Here is a 23346-nt window from a genome sequence, read left to right on the forward strand (position 1 = left end):
AACTTTTTACTGCTTTGAAAGTAATGCAGTTCTTTTTCTTGATGTTTTATTTTATTCTTTTTATTTTTTTGGTCTTCTTCTTGAGACAGGGTCTCCCTGTAGCCCAGTTGTCCTGGAACTCACTATGTAGACCAGGCTTTCCTTGAACTTACAGAGATCCACTTGCCTCTGTCTCCCGAGTGCTGGATCTAAAACTATGTGCCACCAGGCCTGGCTGATATTTTATTTTTTTAATGTATGGGTGTATGCATATGTGTAAGTGCACCCATGTTGTGCCCATGGAGGTCAGAAGAGGGCATCAGATACCCTAGAACTAGAATTACCTACAGTTGTTAGCCACCAGGTGGGTGCTGGGAATTGAACCTGGGTCCTCTGCAAGAGCAGTCAGTACTTTTAACTGCTGATCCATCTCTTCTGCAACAAATCATCCATGAACTCCTGGGAGGCCAAGCTGACCCTTTAAGGAAAGCGGGCTTTCCCAGATAAAGGCAGCAGAAGCAATGTTTACTAAGATTCCTCTGCATAATATACTGCCTTTTCTTCAAGAACTTGCCAAGAGCAACAGCACACTTGCCCCTCTAAGTATTTCACCACCTATGAGCAGGTCTCAGAAGCTTTAAGAAATTTGTTGATGAGAAGAGGTGGTGGTGCACAGAGTAAATGACAGATTTGGTGACAATATTTTTGAGCAGGGATAGTGTTTAAATCAAATTATAAATAGGGAAATCTTAGGGTCAATCGACTCTACCTTTTCAGTCAGCTCTAGTAGAGTTTACAAAGTCATTCTAGGACAGATGCATAATACAAGCCTCTATACAACCAAGGTCAAAACTTGGACACCCTAACATCCTTCCCCATTTAACCAAAGGGTCAGTCAGTTTTACTTGGGGATTGTTGGGAAAGGGTAAAGAAAGAATGCTTACTTCACTCGTTTGAAGGGTAAATAATTCACAAATGGGGGAAGAAATTGTAGATGAGAAAAGGATGGAGCTGTGGAATGGCTGGAATTGTGGGAGTGAGGGTCTAGAAGCTGAATGAGAAGGCTAGATCACCTGGTTGCAAACCCACAATCTCCATGTTAAGGAACAGTAGGCTACTAGGGGTAGCCTGGGAGGAAGGAAGCTAAGGAAAAGTCACAGAAGCTACAGTGGTCAGAAGGAGTCTCTAAGAGTCTCTACTGTTTCCTCCACCCACTAAGGGGACTGTTTCTGGGATAGGGACCCCCACAGGGAGGGAGATCATAGGAGATTTGCAAATGGAAGCTTGGCTGAAGCCTCCATTGGCAGAAAATGTGCTTGGAACTCTGAGAACCGAACAGCAATTCTTTAGCTTCTATATTTTACCTTCTTAGGGTGGCATGGCCTTCCCTGGACTCCACCTCCCCAATTTTAGAACAGATTTGTTCTGAGACTCATTTCTCTTTTATTAAATTACCACTTAGGCAACATACAAACAGTACACACAGAGAGTACAAAATTACAAACCCACACGTGGAATAAATTAAGAACTTTGTATTGAAAAGTAGATGGCAGAAGATGCTGTTCACTAGTGGGGCCTTCAGTTCTACCACCTGGAGGGTCATGAGGTATCAATAGACCCTGAAAGTCTGTCGTAAGTCTGAGAGATCTTTAGTGAAGGCTTCTGAAGCCCAAACTCTTTCACTAAACCAGGCATAACACACAGTGGGGGCAGATGACCAACTAAGCAACAAGTGAAGTGGACCAGCTATGCCTTCCCTGCTGCTTTAGCATCAGATGAGTTCCTGGAACTCATCCTTTACCAGCTCCCTGGGTCCTTTGGAGCTGCAAGTTCTCCCCAGCAGTAGGAAGCCAAGGCCTGCCTGCTTCAGGAGGTGCAGAACCAAGTGTCTCCCACCAGGACTGAGTCAAGCACATCTTAGCAACTTACACTGCCCTTGCTTTGTTGTCTCCTGAGCCTTGTCTGCCACTTCTTGAAGAATGAGTGGAGAAATGCATCCCTGGGGGAAACCCACCAATCTCCAGTCCCAGTAGCTATGTGCAAATTCTCCATCAATCACTGTCCGGGAGTGTGAGACTGAGGAAGTCATCTCATTTCTCTAAGCCTCACAGTACCCATCTGTAGAAACTGGGGTGTCTATTTTATAGTCACCATGAAGAATTACTGAAATTTGGTATTATTAAATCCCAAGCCAGACTCAGGTGAAATGCTCAGAACCTGTTTTCTTTCTTGCCTTCTAATCACCTATTTTTCCCCTCTATTCCTCCATTTTCTAGGTTTATGTGTCTTTGGTGGTTATGCAACTCCAATGGCACCCAAAACTGGAATTGACTTCCCTAGTCTCCCAACAAAGACTGCTGGTATGTGCTCCTTACTAAAAGAACGCTGTACCACTGGGAGGGGGTGGGCCTTGGGTACAGTTGAGCCCAGGAAAGCAATCTGAGTATCCTGAGGGCTCATGGAGACCCAATTGTGTTGGGTATCATTGTAAGATGCCACAGTGGTAGATAGATAAGAAGTGAGGCAAGGAGTGTAGAGATGACTTGAGCCAGAAGTTAGAACCCAGAAGTGGTGTTGTTTATAGCCTTCACCTGAAAGAAAGTCCCCCTTCCCAAGAGTCAGAGGATCAAGGGTGTAGATTTATCTGCCTGGCAGGTCTATCCCTGGAAAAGCTAGTCTGATGGGTCACCATGTATCACTTAGGCTCTGCAGAACTCTCCCACCCATGTCTCCATCTTTCTGTCCGTCCGTCCAACCATCCATCCATCCATCCAGTCACCTGGTATACATTCAGAGTTTGTAGATTGCAGGCTAAGCTGAATGGACAACTCTATCTTCTCATTTAGCACCTTTGGTTCAAGGAGTATCTTCTATAGTCCCTCAACTAGAGTCCTAGTAATGCCATGAGGTAGTAACAATACCCTTCTTTGTACAGATCAAGAAGTATTCAAGCTGGGCATGGTGGTGGTACAAACCTTTAATCCCAGCACTAGGGAGGCAGAGGCAGGTGGATCTCTGTGAGATTGAGGCCAGCCTGTCTAGACAGTGAGTTCCAAGTCAGCTGAGGCTGTAGGGACACCCTACCTCAAAAAACAAAACAAAACAAAACAAAAAACAAACAAAAGTATTCAAAGTAACAGTGCACAGCTGAAACATCGTCAAGACAGGTCAAGTCAGGTGTGCTGCTCTGTCTCCAAAGGCTGGAATCTGGTTCTCATCTTAGGAGTCTTGGTTCTGATGGACTAGGACTGACCTCAGTGGCAATCCCTGTCCTGCTGCTTTTCACACCAGTGTGGGTTTCAAGTCATCTTTGAAGTTTACAACGGGCTTGGAGCAGGCCCACAGCTTTTCCCGGGAGGCCAGCCCCCCAGCAGGCTCAGGGCCACTGTCTGATGTGTCACTGTCACTGGAGTCCAAAGAGCTCTGGAAGCAGATTTCACAATATGGCCGGTGACAGCGGCAGAAGAACTCATCTGAGCTGCTTGACTCAGTGTCCAGGAAGTTACACTGAGAGGACAAGGAAGGGCGGCCAGGATACACTGGGGGCCGGGGCTGCAACTGACCAGGCAGGCCTGGTGAAGGAGGTAGGCATGGAACAATGGGACTTTGTGCCTTGCTAGAAGCAGAAGGTTGACAAGGAAAGGTTGCATCACAGCCTGCAGCCCCCTGGAGCTTAGTCTGGCATTGTTTACTGCCATCCAGGGCACCCAGTCTTGAGTGAGGATCTGAAAGTGGTAAAGGCTTTATGGAAAAGGATCGTGGTAGTTTGGAAGCTGTGCTTTGGAGGTCCAGGCTGGGGTTGTCCCCAGTCTGTACATTCAGTCCACTATGTGCACCAGAAATAGTTCTGTTTGTTTGATGCCCCCCATTGGGGGCTACTGAGCCAGGGAAGTGGGAGCGAGCCCGCTGGGCTGTCCGCCTCCTCCTCGCTACATATGGGCTGAAGCCCAGTCCCCTAAACAGAGGCAGTTTCTGGGGGCTGCAGGAAGTGCTGTTCTTCCAAAGCTGCTGGGGACAAGGTGGGGAGGAGAGGGGAGTCTCGGGGTCCAGCTCCAGCTCTTGTAAGACTTCCTGAAGCTTTTCTTTGACCACTGAATTGACTCTAGGTAGTCTGTCTGGGAATTCTTCTGAGCTCTGCCTGGGCCTCTGGGGTTCACAAGCTCCTCCATCTAGCATGGGGGCCATCAGTCCCTGGTCTCCTCTTTCTGGACTCTCCCTTTTCTCAGCCTGTGGCTTCTGGCCACAACCCAAGTCCAAAGGATCACAAAAGTGTTTCAAAAGCATCTTCTTCTTCTGGCCTGGGGAGGGACTAGTGTCCCTCTGAGATGCCTCAGGGCTTTGCACATGGTTGGAGGCTCCTGGGGTGTACAGGGAGTCCTTAGCAGCTGCACTGGTATCATCCTCAGGGGCAGAAGGGCATTCTGAAGGTTCTTGGGCTGCCAGCCCATGGGCAGAGGCTTCGGCTGGGGCAACCCAGTCTGGGGAGTCAGAGGTGCACTCTTCAGACATCAGCTTCACTAATTTCTGCTTAGCGTTGTTGACTTGTTCCTGCAGGCTTTCAATTACTGCATTTTTCTGCAGAAATACAAGCACGATCATTAACAAAAGATGCTACTAAGGGTTCCAAGGTGCTTCCTATGGTGGAGAAGGAAACCATGGCTTAAATCCCAGTTCTTCTAAAGTACTGGAAGGTGGCCTCAGATTTGGTGGCAGGACTTCCACCCGGTGGAATGACACATGGCAAATGTTCAGCACAGTATCTGATATATGGTGCCCAGGAAAGGCTACATGCTGCATGGTCACTATGAGTTCCCTCTCCCCTTCCTAGCCCTAGTGCTATCTGTGAGGAGGCCCAGTCTCATAGCTTCCTGGTAGCTGTATCATCCTCTTACCTTCCCCAGCCCTAGAGGGTCAGGTCACTCTAGCACACCAGCCTGAGGAGTGTCTGGGATGTTCTAACTCTGGGTTTCTCAAACTTGTGCAAAGTATACATGAATCTGAAGCACATCTCCAGGGTTGAATAAATGAGGAAACCAGTATTCTGCCTCTTGTTAAACAGCCTGGAAAATGGGAAGAATAGGGAGAAAGGTGGAGCTTTCTGGGCCAAGTCAATCAAACTGGAGCTGGGAAGAGTCAATGAAAGAATCTCAGGTTGGTGTCATCACTTCCCTAGGCAGGTCTTTTGGATGAGAGGCCAAAGTGTCAGTAGCTCTAAAAGAAGGATGTATATCAGAATTATTGTAGCTTAACAGGAAAAAAAGCAAGAATGACAAGTGGGATTATAGCCAAGTGAAAGGCTTCCAAATAACACAAGAAACAATCAATACAGTAAAGAGACAACCAATAGAATCAGAGAAAATATTTGCCACCTATAAGGGTTAATATGCAGAATATATAAAGGACTAAAAAACTCAACAACAAGCATACAAAGAATCCAATTTAAAAAAAAATAAGTGAATGAGCTGGGTGTGGTGGTGCATGCCTTTAATCTCAGTACTCCAGAGACAGAGGCAGGCAGATTTCTGTGAGTTTCAGGCCAGCCAGGACTACAGTGAGACCCTAGCTAAAAAAATCAAAACCAACCAACCAGTCAAACAAACAAAACCAACAAAAGGTAAATGATTTAAATAGATACTTTTCAAAATAAGAAATAAAAATGGCCAATTAATATTTTATAAGATGCTCAGCATCTTTAGTCATAAGGGAAATGCAGATCAAAATTATGTGAGAATTGCCCTTACCCCAGTTAAGGTATCTATTAAAAAAAAATTGCTGGTGAGGATGTGGAGAAAAAGGAACCCTATACACTGTTGGTGGAAATAGAAATTAGTGCAGCCATTGTGGAATTAGCTTAGAGATCTCTCAAAAGACTAAAAACGGGCTGGAGAGAGGGCTCAGCAGTTAAGAGCACTCGTTGCTTTTGCAGAAGATCTGGGTTCCCAGCACTCATATGGTGGCTAACAACTGTCCATAACTCCAGTTCCAGGGAATCTGGTGTCCTCTTTTGTCCTCCACGGGCACTGCATGACATGGTGCACTTACATACACATAAAATAAAAGTAAATTTTAAAAAATGTTTTAAAAGAAATTTTAAAAAGTACTAAAAACAGAACTACTATATGATCCAGCTGTCTCATCCTGAGACGAAAGAAATGAAGTCAGTGTGAAAAGCCACCTTCTTACCCATGTTTATTACAGCACTATCTATAAAAGCTAGGAGATAGAATCAGCCTAGGTGCCCACCAACAGCTGACTGGATAAGGAAAATATTATATATATGCAATAGAGTGTTATTCAGCTATGAAGGAAAATGAAATCCTGCCATTAGCAGGAAAATGGATGTAACTGCAGAGCATCATATTAAATGCAATATGCCAGACAAGCATTGCATGTTTTTTCTCATGTGTGGACACAAAAAAACAAAACAAAAACAATGACCTGAAAGTAGGAAAGGGATGAGGTGCAGCAGGGAAAGAATTAGAGTTGGGGAGAGAGTGGGAGGTGGCTGGACATGATCAATGCACACTGTATGCATTGTGGAAATATCACAGTGAGTCTCATTCGTTTATACAATTAATATGTGACAATATGTAAAAATAAGTATTCCAGAAGTTAAAAGCAGAAGATTATTGGGCCCAAGTCCCCTTAATTCAGTGGCTTTTGAATGAAGTCCAGAAAACGAACGGGGTTGGGGAAGTTCTGCAATTGAGCTGCCTTCCTGCTGTACTGTAGGTAAACAGGCTAGCAGGTGACAGCTGCAAAGGTGTGCCTGTTCTAACTGCAAGCTGTGGGGCAAGACGTAGGAGTGGGTGTGCTGTTGGTGGGTGTCTGGGCATGCCTCACTCTGCCTTTCTGGAGTGCAGCAGTGGGTTAACTGAGAAGCAGGGGTAAGTTTCCCATAGGGAGTGGACAGTTTGGGGCAGAGGATGTGGGGTGGTTGGAGAGAGTAGTATGACAAGCACTGGGCTCCAACAAGGGCCGGTCTGGGTAACACAATGCTCCCTTGTGGTTGCCATCCTCCTTAGAAGCTGAGGGCAAGTGCAGGGACATCCATTTATCATCCCTAGAAACAAAAGGATTTATCCTGTTTACAATAATAACTAATCCAGTTTGCCCATGACTGAGCCTGTACTTCCTTTTCAAGTTTACATGGAAGACTTACCCAGATATTATTATTATTATTATTATTTTTGTTTTTGAGGCAGGGTCTCACAATGTACCCCAGCTGATCTGGAACTATGTAGCCCAAACTAACCTCAAACTCATGCCAATCCTTCTGTCTTGGCATCCCAAATGCTGAGATTACAGGCATGCCACCATGCCTGGTAAGAATGAGTATTTAAAGGGATAATTCATTAAGTAAAACTATCCAATAATCTCGTAGCAGCCCCCAGATAAACCCACTGCTCCCAGATGAAAGCAGGAGGCATTATCTGTGCTAATGCTGATTTAGTCTGTTTCAGCATAGCATCCACCCTCCAGGTCTCTCTTTCTCTCTCTGTAGAGAAGTAGGGTCTGGCTATGGTTGGGTGACTGGAGACAACTCATGGACTCACCTGGAGCAGAGTCTATGAGTGACAAGGGAACACTCAGGCTCCTTGAGATACATGGAACATGCAGATCTCTCTAAGGACCTCACTGTAACCATCATGGCTGCAGAGGAGAGACCTGGCCCCTCTTCTCCTCCCCCAGCTTCTGCTCCTGAAGGCTATCATGCATGTCCTCATGCTGGCCTTAGCAGGCTGGAAGAGGGGCTAAAGGCAACACACCAGGGGTTTAATGGGACTTCTGTTTCCTTGTGCCTTGTCCACAGATGGCTTTGAGTACAGGAAAATCCTCTCTCTAGATGAAAAGAATATTCTTCGCCCAGCTAACCAAACATCTGAAGCTGGCTGGCCATAGATTTAAAATCATCAGTATAAACAGTCAATGCCCCTTCTTCCAGAAAAGGAAGCAAGACTCTCTTTTTACCATGTCTGCATACTAATCAGAGGCGTGGTGTGAGGTCCTGCATGATGAGACCAAAATCTGCAGCGGCTTTTTTTTTTTGAGTCAGGGTCTTCCTGTTGCCTCAGCTAGACTGGAACTCCCTATGTAGACCAGGCTGGCCTTGATCTCACAGAGATCAGCCTGAGTGCTGAGATTTAAGGTATGAGCCACCATGCCCAGCTTGGCAGCAGCTTTTAAATGAATTTTTAAATCATTACTTTCAACACACTGGGGGGAACAAAATGCCAAAGGCATGGAGAAGAGGGCACAGGCCTTGAGAGTCCACCAATCCTGAGAGTCCACCTTTCACTCTCTGATGCCAGCTGCATTGCATGAGAGGACAGTCAGCATCAGGGAGGTCTGTCCACTGTCCTCACATGTGGGAAGTCAATGGCAGATGCTGCCCTTCACAACTTCCAAGGAAACCCCAGTCCCAGAGGAAAGAGGTCAAGAATGAAATGAGCTGCCTATGATGGCACATACTTATAATTCCAGTGCTTGGGAGACTGAAGCAGGTGAATCACAGTTTGAGGGTAGCCTGAGCTACATAGTAAGCTGTCTCAAAAACAACAACAACAAAAAAAAAACAAAAAAAAAAAAAAAAAAAAAAAAAAAAAAAAAAAAAAACAAAGCAGAAACAAATGAGAAGTTGGTCTGTCAGATCTTAGAGAAGTAAAAGGGTGGTAGAAGGGCTGCAGACAGAGAAGCACAAAGGGGGCCTAGTTAGGTTCAGGCCAAATCCTGGCAGGCCAGGTGCAGTTCTATGTAAGGGGCAGGACTGTCACTCAGGATGCAGACCTGGACCATCTCTTGCCACAGGGCCTCAGGACTGGCTGCTGGCTCAGGTCTGTTCTGGGGAAGATGGTCAGGTGTAGCCAATACCAGAGAGGAAGTTTTTTGCTGCCTATTTACCTGAGCCCTCTAGGGCCCTTCCCTTGGAGACTCAAGGTTTCTTTGGGAAAAAAGCACATTCAGTCACTGTGAGAAACAGGGTAGAATGATGGAAGTATAATAATAAACTGCTCACAGGAATACCACAAGGCTAACTAGTTGCTTCCAGTCCATTTGACTGTTCCAGCATTAGCTGATTGTAAATGAAAACTAGTGGCCCGACTCTAGCCAAGTTTCTGGTCTTCCCTTGATCTGGGAAAATGCTTCCCTGAAGACTTTACAGAGCATCAAAGGCAACGCTCCTGTCTTGCAAGGAGGGGAGAAATCTGGCTTTGAAATAATGTCCAGAATGTTTAATAAGTAGTGAAGAAAAGGAGAGGTTTCTCTGATGGATAAAGACCACCCAGAGCTGAGGAGGAGTACTGTGGGAGGCTAGAGAGGCAGAACCCAGGGGTGCTGGACAGGCTTGGTTGTTCATCTGGGTACTTCTAAGGTCCCCACCACACAATTTTCTCACAGGACTGTTCATACTATGGAGACAGTCCCTCTATAAAAGGTGCAGTTTCCCAAACAGCACTAACTCAGGTCTGATCTGTACAGAGAAAAAAAAGAATTTGATCTAATCTAAGAATACTGACCATTCTCTTGGATCCTGTGCTGCCTTCTTATCGAACACACCTTCAAGTCTTTCTATGTGCCTGCCTCAAGCCCTCATGATACTTGTCTGGGAGAAGGGCCAAGTACAGGCTACCATGATGCCATAACGGCATTCAGAGACTCTTCTTCATGCCCACCCTCATCTGTAGACACATCTAAATATGCTAAGCAATGAGAAGATTAATTAGTACTGGGGCCCGGGGTGTGTGTGTGTGGGGGTGTTGGGCAGTGAGGCTCCATAGGCTCTTCGACATGGCTGTATGCAAAGACAGAATGTATCACACAGACATTAGTGTCTACTAAAACTCAGGGTCTTTCCAGTGCTGTTCCCTCTGCACAGAATAGTTTGTCCTGTGCTCTTCACCTGGCCAATTGTGCTTTATCTATAGCTTTCCTTCAGAGAGTTGGGTTCCTTTGCCTCACCGTCCATTATTCCAGCTCACCATGCTGAGTTCTTTCTCCCCGATTCTTAGCACAATTTCTAAATTCTCTCTTTTCTTTAATTTTTAAGTTTTTGAGACAGGGTCTCATGTAGCCCAGGCTGGCTTTGAACTCCCTACATAACCCAGAATGACCTTGAACTTCTGATCCTCTTGCCTCCACTTTCTGAGAATTACAGGCGTGTGCTACCACGCCTGGTTTTAGAGTACTGGGAATGAAACCTGGGGCTTTAAGCATGCTAGGTAAGCATCCTACCAACTGAACTACATTTCCATTCCTTCTTATCACAGTCGATGATTATGTTTATTTGACCAATATCCATATGTTCCACTACACCGTGAATGCTGTAAGGTGAGGAACTGTTTGTCTTGTTCTTCGGCACTTAGTACAATGTGTGACACACAAGAATGATTCAGTGTACACCTGTCAGCTGCATGAGTGAAGTGGATGACGGTCACTGGGGCAATGGTGAGGTTTAGCTAGCTACTGGGGAAAGTGGGAATGGCTAGAACAGACAACGTTGGCAACAAGAACATACAGGACCACGAGGGCCATATGAGGGCTATGAGGGCATGTGGGATCACAGCCACATGCTGGAGTTCTTCATAAGGAGCCCACCAGGCAGGGTGTGGCTTACTTCTGTGAGGAGTCTCTCCATGGAGCTCTTCTCTTCCCTCAAGTGGCAGTTCTGGTCTGCACCAAACTGCGCATGGAAGCTTTTGCTAGGGCTACTGAAATACTTGGCCATGTGTCTCATTGTTTGGTTGTCTCCTTCAAAAGCCTTCCATTGCTTCAGCTGTTAGTAAAAAGAACACATGTTATTTAATTAATTACATACCCAGAAACACATTCCCTTGCTCTTTCTCATAAATACCAAGGAATGATACTGTCACAGATACATATATGCACAAGCTATTCACTCCTTAACATGTCCTTTGCTCTGCAGGGCTCATAGACAGTAATGACAGAAAGCACATAGAACATTAAGGTTATATGTTTTTAAAATGCCCAAGGAATCAGACAAGAGACGGAACACAACAACCTTGTCAAGCTGATCAAAAGAAGTCAGAGCAGAACTGTTTCAGAGCGGTGTTCTTTTTTATTTTATTTATTTTTATTATTTTATGTGTATGAGTGTATTGCCTGCATGTGTGTAAGTGGACCCGTGTCATGCAATGCCCAAGGAGGTCAGAAAGAGGGTGTTGGGTCCCTTGGAACTGGACTTATGGCCAGTTGTTAGCCATCATGTGGGTGCTGGGATGTGAACCCGGGTCCTTTGCAAGAGCAGCCAGTGTTCTTAATCACTGAGCCATCTCTCCAGCCCCCTAGAGTGGTATTCTAAAGCTATAGGTTAGGAGTCCACTAAACGGTATGCTTTCAAGAAGCTGTTTACAGTTGTATCTAGCTATTCTTAGTTATTTTTCAGTTCAGGGGTGATGTGTTTCCTGTTACTGAGAGCTCAGTTTTTAGTGGGAGGCTTTCTAATCCAAATCAATGACCAAAGCTAAGACAGCTAAAAACAACAGATGTCAGTAAAAACAACAGCATGTCCGGTCTGACACATGGCTATGTTTTCTAACATGGAAAGTCTTGAATATGAGTGTGACTTTTCCAAGGTCACATGCCACCTCTAGCAACAGACCTATGGCTGTAACCAGGATTGCTATACCTCAGGTCCTCATACAGCTGACAAAGCAACACTGTTGGTAGTGGGAGCTCTGGATGAGTTCTTCAGCAGAAACTGTCCTTGAGGAGCAATCTGTGAAGACATGGGCCAGCCCACTTTCTTGGGGATAGAGCTGATGTAGAATATTCCCACATAGGTGCCTGCTCTGGAACTGCTGGGACAATGTGTCTACCTGGTGAGTGGCAAGTTATGTGGATAACAGAGGACCACAGCAATGGAGACCTCTTTCCCTCTGCAATCTTAACCTCCTATATGAGTCATCTCTTTTAGGGCTGCCGAGGACTGAGCATAAGGCCACCTCTAGCTTGGGTCTCTTTCCTCTATGCTGGCCAGGTGGGGCCAAAGTGTTCTTCTGTTGCTCCTTTGTGATGGCCCTGGTCTTGTGACTTGACCCTCTATGTTTTCTGACTATCCATAATTGTTCCTCAGATTATAAGGCATATTCTTGTTTCCAGCCTCTGGGTGATATGGTGCTGTCAGCTGCATTATATCCCCTTATAACCCGCGTATCTGAATTCCTAGAACCTGTGACTGCTACCTAAAATGGTAAAAGGAATTTTAAGAGGGTGATGCTAAGGATCTGGAGATGGGAAGACTATTCTGGATGATCTGGGTAGATCCAATGTCATTACAAGAGTTCTTCATTATTTTTTAAACTTAAAAAAATGTTCATTATTTTTATTTCGTGTATATGTGTGTATTGCCTGCATGTAGATAAGGGCACCCATGTCGTGCAATGCCTGCCGGAGGTCAGAAGAGGCTGTCAGATCCCCTGGGACTGGAGTTACAGACAGTTGTTAGCTGCCATGTAGGTGCTGGGATTCGAACCCAGGTCTTCTGCAAGAACAACCACTGTTCTTAACCGCTGAGCATCTCTCTAGCCCCACAAGAGTTCTTAAAAGAGGAAAACAAGGGGGCCAGAGAAGGAGATGTGATAACAGAAACCAAAGGCAGAAAGAGGGAAGGAGGGAGGGACTTAAAGGTACCCCGTTGGTATCTCAAGGAGGGAAGAAAGGGCAGGAGCTAAAAAAGAGAACTAAAAAAGGCTTCCAGAAGCTGGAAAAATCAAGAAATGGATATTTCCCTTATCTGTAGAACAGGTTCAGACGTGGATACCTGGATTTTAGCTAAATAAGACCCATTTCCAATTTCTACTGTGCAGAACTGCAAGATAATCCATTTATATTGTTTTAAGTCAGTGGTGGTGATTGTTACAGCAGCCACAGGAAACTAATACAGCAGGCACTCATGTGGCATTTAAAAAAATATTTTATTATTCTTATTTTATGTGTATGAGTGTATTGCCTGCACGTGAGTGCACCCACATTGTGCAATGCCAGTCTCAGAAGAGGGCTTCGGATTCCCCTGGAACTGGAGTTAAGGACTGTTCGTAGCTGCCATGTGGGTGCTGGGACTTGAACCCGGGCCCTCTGCAAGAGCAGTCAGCGCTCTTAACCACTGAGCCATCTCTCCAGCCCCCCGTGTAGCATCTTTAACAGGCCACACCAGGGCTTCTAGGTGCTCACAGAGGTGCCTCTCTTTCCTGTGATTTCTCATCTTACTCCTATTTGTGTTTCAAAAATAGCAAAGGGGCTGGAGAGATGGCACAGAACTTTAATCACAGTATTCAGGAGGTAGGGGCAGGCAGATCTTTGTGAATTCAAGGACAGCCTGGTTGACATAGAGAGTTCTAGGCTAGCTCTATTACATAGTGAGACCCTGTCACAAAAAACAAAACAAGTGTGGTGGTGCACACCTTTAATTCTAGCACCTGGGAGACAGAGGCAGGCAGATCTCTGTGAGTTCAAGGCCAACCTGGTCTACATAGTGAGAGGCCAGCTGGGGCTACAGGGAGACTCTGTTTCAAAAGGATAAAAACAAACAAACAAACAAAAAAAACCCCAAAAAGCTACCCCCCCAAACCCCAAAACAAAAATTCTTTGCTGGGCGTGGTGGTGCATGCCTTTAATCCCAGCATTTAGGAGGCAGAGGCAGGCAGAGCTCTGTGAGTTCAAGGCCAGCCTGGTCTATATAACAAGTTCCAGGCCACCTAGGGCTACAGGGAGACCGTCTCAAAAACAAACGAACAAACAAACAAAACCCTAAAACAAAACCCCCAAATTCTCTGGGGCCTGGAGAGATGGCTCAGCAGTTGAGTGCTTTCTGCTCTTCCAGAGGACTTGGTTCAGTTCCCAGCACCCACATGACAGATAACACTGTCTATAACTCCAGTTCCAGGGGATCCGACACCCTCTTCTGGCCTTCACAGGCATTGCACACACATGGTACACTTATGCAGGCAAAACACTCATACATGTTTTAAAAAAAAAAAAAAAGAGTGGGTGGGCAAGATGGTTTAGGGGGAAGGATGCTGGTCACTGGGCCTGACAACCTGGGTTCAGTCCCAGGAACTCATGATGGAAGGAGAGAACCAAATCCCCCAAGTTGTCCTCTGACCTCCACCAGCTTGCCATTGTATGCCTGTGACAACACACATACACAAAAGGGAAAAAAAAAAAAAAAAAAACAAAAAACGGGAAATTAAAATACCAAAGCCTGGGCTTCCCACTCTTGGGAGTTCCTTCTCACTTTCCCATCATGTCTTGTCCCAGCTGCTTGATGAACGCTATTGCTTCAAGACTCTCTGCCAACACCCATTTGATGCAAAGGTATCACTGAGTTTGATAAAGGCTGGGGCAACTTCTAAGTACTCAACACATGCATTTTATTTCTTCTCATGGCTGTTCTCCCCTACATCTAAAACGGGGACTCTCTGCTTCACTGCCTGCCCCCAAGAGCTAAGATGTGGCCAAAGGACACCGGAATAAATGAAAGAGGCTTTCTTTGCTGAACTCTCCAGTCTTGGGAGGGGGGCGGGTATCCTAAGTGTTTCAGGGACAATGAGCTGGAAGAGAAAATGTCCGGACCTGCTTGCCTCTAGGAGTGGAAGGGTGGGGGGATGGGTCACATTCAGGTCACAAAGGCAGGGACTGGCTGAGGGCTGATGACCTCAGAACTTGGCATAAACACCCAGGCATTTCCTGAATGCCCTGTACAAGCTACTTGGTTCCCTTGCCTCACAGGGTGCACTTCGCCCTGCTCTCCAGCACCGCCTAGAGGCCCTTCATGCTATGCACGCTTTTGCTGTCACAGCCCCCGCCCACTCCCGGAATCTGAAGGCTCTGCAGCCAGCAGGAGCCTCACCTCCACCACCAGATCCACTACCTCAGCGGTCTCTTGGCCCTTGGGGTGGGGGTTGGGGAGGGACTTGGAGGGTGGAAGACTCAGTGAAAGCCCCACAGAGAAAGTCATGCTTTTACCAACCACCTCTGAGCCAGAAGGACAATCAGTTTAGGGACAAAGCTCAGTCATTTTTCTATGATGAAAAAGAAGTTGTAGGAAGACCTTACCATCTAAAACTAAAATACTATAAAATATGTTTCTTTGGTTTCATATCATGGTCGGTTCAAGAGGAAAACATGCATGAGAGAGAAAAAGAGCAGAGGTAAGGGGGGAAGGGGAGTGAGGCAGAGGAGGGACAGGTCAGTGCCACCCACCACATTCCTGTCCCCTCCGTGTGAGTTTCAGTACAGCCAGTGCTCCCTTAGGCAATCCTGGGAGTCAGAATCAAGCTGTTCATCACTATCCAGTCCTAATGCAGAGGATTCAAATGCCAGAGGAAGTGGAAGTCTGTGGCTGAGGCTCAGGACTCAAGGAAATACAAACAAGGATCGGCCAGGGAGGCTGTGGATTTGCTCCATTTTCAGAGGGAGCCTTTCAGACCAGAAAAGATTTCTCCTGGTGCTAGTTCTGCTCCAGTATTTTGGTTCTCTTTCAGAGACATCTGTTAGCTATGAACTGTGTCCCTAGACCTGATTTTTATATTTTCTTTTTCAGTTTCTCATTTTTACCTGTCTTCTGTTTCCTTAATTCAGTATTTTGCAGTGTTCAAATTGCCTATACATTGTTTCAACTGAGGTTTTAAATTTCACATCACTTTTTATCTGTATTCACTATTTCATTATCTAAGACCGTGTCCTTTGTATGGTGGTTTGTTTTTGTTGAAAAGAAGCAGTGTCCTTTGAATCCTATTGACAAAACCAACTATCTTCTAGAAATTTCTCCTTTAGAAGAAGGCATCTCTAGATCTTTATTCCCTTTTTGTGACCTGTAAGTTTTCCTTATGGATCCTCTTCTTTTGAATTTATACTTACATGGGAAGAACTATAGTTTCCTACTATAATAAATATCTTTTCTTAGATTTCTTGATTTATTTTTATATGTATGAGTGTTTTGGGTTTTCTTTTTCTTTTTTTTTTTTTTTTTTTTTTTTTTTTGAGACAGGGTCTTCTTGTATCCCCGGCTGGCCTGGAACTTGCTATGTAGACTAGGCTGGCCTCAAACTCACAGGGATCCCCCTGCGTCTGCCTCCTGAATGCTGGGATTAAAGGCATGCGCCATCATACCTGGCTGTATATGAGTGTTTTACCTAATGTAAGTAAGGCCACCACATACATGCAATACCTGCAGAGGCTAGAAAGGTGTTGGATTCCCCCTGGAACTGGAGTTATGGACATTATTAACCACCATGTGGGTGCTGGGCACTGAACCCTGGTCCTCTGCAAGAGCAGCCAGTGCTCTTAATCACTTAGCAATCACTCCAGCCTCTAAACATATTTTTTGATCACAACATGACTGCCATCACTCCAGATATTACATACATTGAAGGGAGAAAGAAAATAAAAAGTATATGCCAACAATGTTTAACATTGTTTTTTTCAGGAAAGTAAGTTTTTTGGAAGTCTTTCAGGAAATCTCTAATGTTCCAAACAATGTCACAGGCACACCTCTAGCTATAAACAAGTTGGTGAAACAAATGCTTAGCTCTTTTAGAAGCAAACAAGAAAGAACAGGGTTGGCAAAGAAGGCGAGGTCCCCCCAAAAGCACCTGCTTGCATCCCTTTACTACCATCTCCCAGAGAGGAAGAACCTAGCCAGCATCCCAGACAATGTGCCCCCACGGTCAATGGCCTTCTTCAGTCCAGATCTTACAGAGTAAAGATTCTGCAAAAGTTCCTCCAGTTTTATGGCACAGAAGCTGTATCCTTCCTTAGATTTTTAAAAAAAGATTTTTTTTTTTTTTGGTCTTTTTGAGACAGGGTCTCCCTGTAGCCTCAGGTGTCCTGGAACTCACTATGCAGACCAGGCTGGCCTTGAACTCACAGAGATCTGCCAGCCTCTGCTTCCAGAGTGCTAGGATCAAAGGCATGCGCCACTACGCCTGGCAAAAAGATTTATTTTTAATTACGTGTATATGTGTGTGTCTGTGTGTGGACATGTACAGGTGATTTTAAGCCATTGTGAGCCAACTCACAATTGAACTTGGGTTTTCTGGAAGAGCATTAAGTGTTCTTAACCACCTAGCCATTTCTCTAGACCCTTAGACGCCAATGTAGAGTTTTCCATATTTGTTTATTCTGTTGAATATTTTGTTGAGAATTAATGAACAGGAAGAAGATTAAAGTGTCTACATGTGGCCCAGTGTTGACTGTAACCCTCCATTGGCCAACACTGGAATGAGCCATTAGTTCCTCCCCAGGAAAGCAATCAGAATGGGGCTTGAAGGAGGAACTGAAAGGGTGAGGCCTCTGGTGGGGAAGAAAAAAGGAGAGCAGGAGGCTGAAAAAAAAAATGGCACCTAATGGCTAGGTCATTAACATGATGGATGAGGCCCAAGTGCCCGTCAGCACACCGAACCACCCTGAGCTTTTCTTCCTGAACCTCTGCGTCCCCCCACCTCTTCTCTGTCAGGATATTTTTGCTTCAGTCTTCTTCCTTTGTTTAATTTAAGTCTTAGCTCATATAATATGAAACACATTTTTATTTCTCCCTGTTGTAAACAGAAGATTCTATATTTTCCTCTAATAAAAAGAAAGGAAAACGTGTGCTTTTTTTTTTTTTTTTGAGACAGGGTCCTGGGTAGCCCAGGCAGCCTTGAACTCACTATGTGGCTGAGGATGACCCTGACTCTTGGGGCTCCTTCCTCCATCTCCCAAGTGCTGAGATTACAGGTGTGAAGCACCACACCCAGCTAGGAAAAGCATTTTATGTCATGAAGTTCTAAGTAGACATTTCTCTGTGAATCTGCAATCCCAGATTAGAAAGAATGCTCTTCTCTCCCAGACTCATGAAAGAAATCACTTTGTTGAGCTGAAAGAGGCACGGAGGGGGAGTGGAGCAAACAAGGGTGTGTGGGAAGCAGGTGTGTGAGGCAACTCTAGGAACAGGTCCCATCACAGGTGCTCCCCTCTGGCCTGCTGACTGGGGAGCAGGGCTGGCCTCTCCCAGGCACATAAAGGTGCCAGCATTAAGTGAAATGACCCATCATGCTCTAAAAGCCCTGTTGAGTACTCCCTGGAGCATACCTGGGGAAGGAAGACACAGCAGTTCACCACGGTTGTGCAAACGAAGATGCCTCCAGATGTGAGTCCAAAGACCAGATTGGGCCAGGAGTGCAAGTATCTGGTGATCACAAAAAGTAGCCCAGCCATGAGCAGCAGGAGGTTGACTCCAACCATGATAGTCAAGGACTGGTTCACTGGAGGAGAGCTGACATGGTCGGTTAGTCCCGCCAGGTAGGCACCATACAGCAGCAGCAGCCCCTGCAGGCAGAGCAGGGACCAGAGGCACAGAGAAGGGGGACCACGGGTCAAAGTAGTAGGATAGGGGCAGTGTCCTCATCTGTAACACTAGCTAATAATACCTTACTTAAAGAATTACTATGGGTTTCTGCTAAGATAGGATGTCGGAAACCCAGAGAGAAGTCCTTATACTTATGGGTACTGAAAAAGTGTCACTTTCCTGTCCTTCACTGAGAACATCAGAGGTTGACAAATAAGCCATGAGAGAGCGCTGTTCTGGGAAAAGGCACAGGGCCTCATGTGGGTGGGTAGGAGCTTCGCATAAGGGGAGTCAGCTCCTGCTGGGAGCAGGGGATGCTATGACATCCATAAGGTTTGGCAGTGAGTGAGGACAAGGAGCATGCCGGACCTGAAAGTGACCCGTGGCCTGCTTGTCGAGTCTTGTGCTACAGTTGGGTAGTGCCAGAGGGAGGGAGCTTTTTCTTCCCAGGGTGCTCAAAGGCACCATCTGCTTGCCAAGTTGTGTACCTGCAAGGCCACATCTACCTAGAAAAATGCTGTTTTTTTCTGACAGTAAGGAGCACCATAGGCTGTCTGTAGCTCTGTGTAGTGTGCAGCGGGGATTCCTAGGAGATAAAAGATGGAAAGAGACGAGAACAAAGGCAGGCTGGGACCTCAGCAAGAGTGAGGGGAAGCACAGGTGGCAGAGCCATATCCGAACGGCTTTGTGACATTTCCTACCTCCATCGTGAGGAACTCAGGCTGCTTCTCTCTTCTTTTCATAAACATAAACCTGCTTTCCCGGTTCTCAATTGTACTAGGGGGAAAATGGCACAGCACCTTATAGGTGCTTTTCCCAGAGGGAGCCTCATGCAGAAGTCAGAACTTTGACTAGCAACAATGTGCAAATTCCACTCACACTCACGTTTCTGACATAGTCAAAGTGCCATGCTTGAAACCACTGCTATAAAGACTAGTCACAGCTGGGCATGGTGGCTCATACCTGGCATCTCAGCACTTAGAAGACTGAGGCAGGAGGACGGCTGTGAGTTGAAGTCAATTTGAGCTACATAGTGAGACCCTGTCTCAAAACAACAATGAAGATGGCAACAACAGTACAAAGTCATAGCCCTGGCATCCAGGGCACCCAGGCTGGCAAGGAGGTCAGAGGAAAGCAAGCAAGTGCCTCTGTTTATACCTGGAATGTGAAAATACCATGGGGAATGAGTTGAGCCTGGGAACCAAGGGGGTTCAGGAGAATAAGGAAGTCAGTCCAGGTGCCCCTCAGACTCTGAGATCACATGACTTGGCCAACTCCACCTGCAGGGATGCTCTAGGAATGACTTCAGAAGCTTTAGCTGTGCTAGAGTGGAGAAAATCAGCGTGGCAGTAATGCCTCTGAATGCTTCTGACACCCAGTGTCCCAGAGCCGTGGGAGGGCTGAACCCAGTCAGTCTGGGCTCTTCACTGAGTAGAGAGCACAAGTCAGGGGCCAGTGGGACCTGACTCCTGATATCATCAGATGGCATTCTGCAGCAGATTTTTTTTTTTTTTGAGACAGGGTCTCCCTGTAGCCCCAGCTGGCCTGGAACTTGTTATGTAGACCAGGCTGGCCTTAATCTCGCAGAGCCCCATCTGTTTCTGCCTCCCGAGTGCTGGGATTAAAGACATGTACCACTATGCCTGGCTTAGTAGTTTATTTATTATTTTTATTTTATGTGTATGGGCATATTGCCTGTAGGTATATAAGTGCAATGCCTGTGGAGGTCAGAAGAGGGTGTTGGATCCCCTGGAACTAGAAGTTCAGACCTGTTAGCTGCTATGTGGGTTCTGGGATTTGAACCCAGGTCTTCTGCAAGAATAGCCAGTGTTCTTAACCACTGAGCCATCTCTCCAGTCCTAGTAGTTTCTTTTTAAATTAAAAAAAATTTTTTTAAAAAAAACATTATGTGAATGAGTCTTTTGCATGTCCTTGACTAGGGGCCAGGCAGAGGTCAGAGCCATTTTGTTATATTATGTTCATTTCCTAACTGTTCCCAAGATACAAGATATCAAGAGTGATTCACTTGCTGGAGTACTCTTTAGAAAGATTTTTCTGAGCCAGGCATGGTGGCTCATACCTGTAATCCAAGCATTTGGGTGGCAAGGCAGAAGGAATGTTATGAGTTCAAGGCCAGCCTGGGTTACATAGTAAGACCCTGTCTCAATCCTCCCTTTCTACCCAAATAACTAAACTGACGAAACTAAAAGCAATCCCTCATAAAAACCCAGATCATTATATGAGAGAAGCTGAATTCCCAGTGATTTGTGGGAAGACTGAATGAGATAGCAACAAGAATTATAAAAGTGATCTGCCAAATATAAACAGTAGCTTCTGGCTTTGGGACTGAGCCCAGGCCTCCTCTGAGGCCAGCATTCTCTGTAGTCATCATGAGTGATTACCTCATTAATTCCCTAATCCCCTTTTCATATTCATTTTATTGGTGACTGAATGTATCCCAAGGAGATGTGGTTACTAACCTTGTACCCCAAAACCAGAGCAATCCAGACATCAGAGTACCGCGAAGCACAGAACTGTGTGTTGGTCAAAGAGCAGGAGACGTCTCTCCCTGTCACCTGTGAAGGACATAGGGTCAGAACCAAGGGCACTCACAATTACCAGGACCACAGGGCACATCTCTGTGAACTTCTTGGAGTGTGAATTCCTCAGCACATCATTTCCCTCTCAGTATGTAAAAGCAGAAAAGGGTAGGCAATTCTTAGAGCCTAAACCAGAGTGACTACAGGCAGGAGGAAAAGGAGATAAAGGTGGAGGGTAGTAGATGCTGGGTGGCAGAGGGCTTACCCCTCGGGCATGTGCTTTGTTGTATTTCATGAATCATTATCAGCAAAGAACTAATCCTTACACATTGGACTTTGTTAGGATTCCACCTTTTCTACCTGAATTCTTTTCCTTAATCTTTAATCTTGCCCTGGAAGAAAGGTAGTATTGTCAGCTCCACTTTACCCCTCTATCTGGAAAAGATACTTAGAAAGGTTAAGCAACCTTCCCCAAAGGCACATGGCTGGCAAATCTGGCAGGGCTGGGATTTCAACTAGGGTTGACTGATTCTCTCAACAGTGAGAGAGAAAGGCAACTCCTCAGAGATAAAAGTTCTCATCAGTGACTGTGTGGCAGTAGAGAGAACTGAAAGGCAGTTTCCTATGTGCTGACATCTTGTGGAACACCCACGAGAAGATCAGGGGCATGAGGAGCATTGGGGGTGGCAAACAAAGGACAGGGTGCTCACAGGAGCCACGGCCCCTGACTCTCTTCACTGGCAGGATGGCTGTTGCTGGGAGGATGACCACATACTACAGAAGCTGGGAAGTTAATTCCTCAGGGCCAGGACCCTCACCTTCATGCTGACACCAAGGATCTGCAGGCACTGGATGGGATCAGTCAGCACCCACGTCACGAGCAGGATCACATCAGCTACCACCAGGGTTGCTACCAACCCCAGCAACTGCAGGTCTTTGATAATCTGCAAAAGAGTCAAGGTCAAAACATCTCCTTGCTTGCTGACTGTACAGCATAGGTGACAGATAACAGAGTGTGCCATGTGCTCTGAGCTACAGGCTGCAGGGACAGCCCTCCTTGCAACCCTTAAATGCAGCCATCAAAGATGAAACAGGTGTCAGTTATCCACCCAACTCATGCTTAGTACTGAAAGACTGAATGCCTCCTCCATAAGTCATAGAATTACTGTTATTATTACCAGCAAACATTTCTGTTTGTTTACCTTTTTCATATTCTATTTTGACAAAGGTTTCAAGGGGTTTTGAGGGGCATCTTCAAAGTACTGTAACAAAAAGGAAGTAACATAAAGATAGATATATATATCTTTCAGAGGCTGGGAGTGTAGATAGATTACTTGCCTTCTGAGCACAAGGCTTGGGGTTCCATCCCTAACACCACAAAATAAACAGCAAACAGTCAAAATAAAGACTTTTTTCGGCACTCACACAACTACATTAAACTGTTAGATACCCTTCAGGTAACCGGGAATGGATAACAAAAACGTGAATCTAGCCAGAGGTGGAGGCGCACCCCTTTAATCTCAGGTCTGGAATTCACAGAGATCCATCTGCTTCAGCCTCCTGAGTACTGGGATTAAAGCTTGTGCCACCACACCTGGCCTATTTATCTGTTCTTAAAAATGTTTTTATTAGCGTATATTATTTATACATAATAGTGTACATAATGTATTTTGATTTTTTTTTTTTGAGACAGAGTTTTGCTATGCAACTCTGTCTGGCCTCAAACCCGTCATCCTCCTACGTCTGCCTCCCAAGTGCTAAAATAATAGGTATGAGCCATCACACCCAACTCTTGCCTCATGCTTAGCACTTCACTAAGTCTTTCAAGACTGCCTTCTGAGTAAGTCAAGAATAATTGAAGGATATTTTGTTACCCCAATTCAAAGTTGTAATGTTGTTTCTAGTCAGTTCCACCAGATAAAAGATCTTTATTTACAGGCAATATGATCATCTATGTAGAAAGCCAAAGGAGTCTATTAAAATGATGCTAGAAAAACTGGGTATGATGGCATATGACTATAATCCCAGTACTTAGGAAATTGAGACAGGAGGACCATCATGAGACTGAGGCCAGGCTAAATTACAGAGTGAGTTCTAGGTCAGCCTGGATGAAACTTTTTTTTTTTTTAAAGGAAAGTTACTACTACTAATATGTAATTTAGCAAGGATGCAACATATAAGGGCAGCATCAAAACCCAACTGTATTTCTATATTCAAGAAAAAGCCTAATTGAAAGTAAAATTTACAAAACAATGTGTACAAAGCATAAAAATTTAAATAGTAGGGGCTGGAGAGATGGCTCAGTGGTTAAGAACACTGGCTATTCTTGCAGAAGACCTGGATTCAAATCCCAGCACCCACATGGCAGCTAACAACTGTCCATAACTCCAGTTCCAGGGGATTCGATGGCCTCTTCTGTCCTCCTCGGGCATTGCATGACATGGGTGCACTTACCTACATGTAGGCAATACACGCATACAC

General features: G+C 45.5%; 1 protein-coding gene and 1 long non-coding RNA gene across 4 annotated transcripts in view; one reads left to right on the top strand and one right to left on the bottom strand.

Moving 5' to 3' along the window:
- Positions 1–345: 345 nt before the first annotated feature.
- Gpr156 (G protein-coupled receptor 156) overlaps positions 346–23346 on the bottom strand; it is a 113372-nt gene continuing 90371 nt past the window's right edge. The window contains exons 6-10 of one of the 2 annotated variants that reach the window (XM_029568222.1): positions 21684–21809; positions 20806–20901; positions 18070–18306; positions 10595–10753; positions 346–4554 (exon numbers count right to left, since the gene is read on the bottom strand). In XM_029568222.1, the coding sequence (XP_029424082.1) occupies positions 3262–4554; positions 10595–10753; positions 18070–18306; positions 20806–20901; positions 21684–21809 (1911 nt within the window). In that variant the 3' untranslated portion in view covers positions 346–3261. The remainder of the gene's footprint in view (positions 4555–10594; positions 10754–18069; positions 18307–20805; positions 20902–21683; positions 21810–23346) is intronic. The other variant, XM_008842904.3, reaches the window with a different exon arrangement.
- LOC115072006 overlaps positions 3481–23346 on the top strand; it is a 32099-nt gene continuing 12233 nt past the window's right edge. For both annotated transcript variants that reach the window (XR_003851068.1, XR_003851067.1), the window contains exon 1: positions 3481–3563. This is a non-coding gene — a long non-coding RNA (uncharacterized LOC115072006). The remainder of the gene's footprint in view (positions 3564–23346) is intronic.

Source organism: Nannospalax galili, unplaced genomic scaffold (genome assembly GCF_000622305.1).
Source record: "Nannospalax galili isolate Female #2095 unplaced genomic scaffold, S.galili_v1.0 scaffold18, whole genome shotgun sequence".
NCBI classification, from domain to species: domain Eukaryota; kingdom Metazoa; phylum Chordata; class Mammalia; order Rodentia; family Spalacidae; genus Nannospalax; species Nannospalax galili.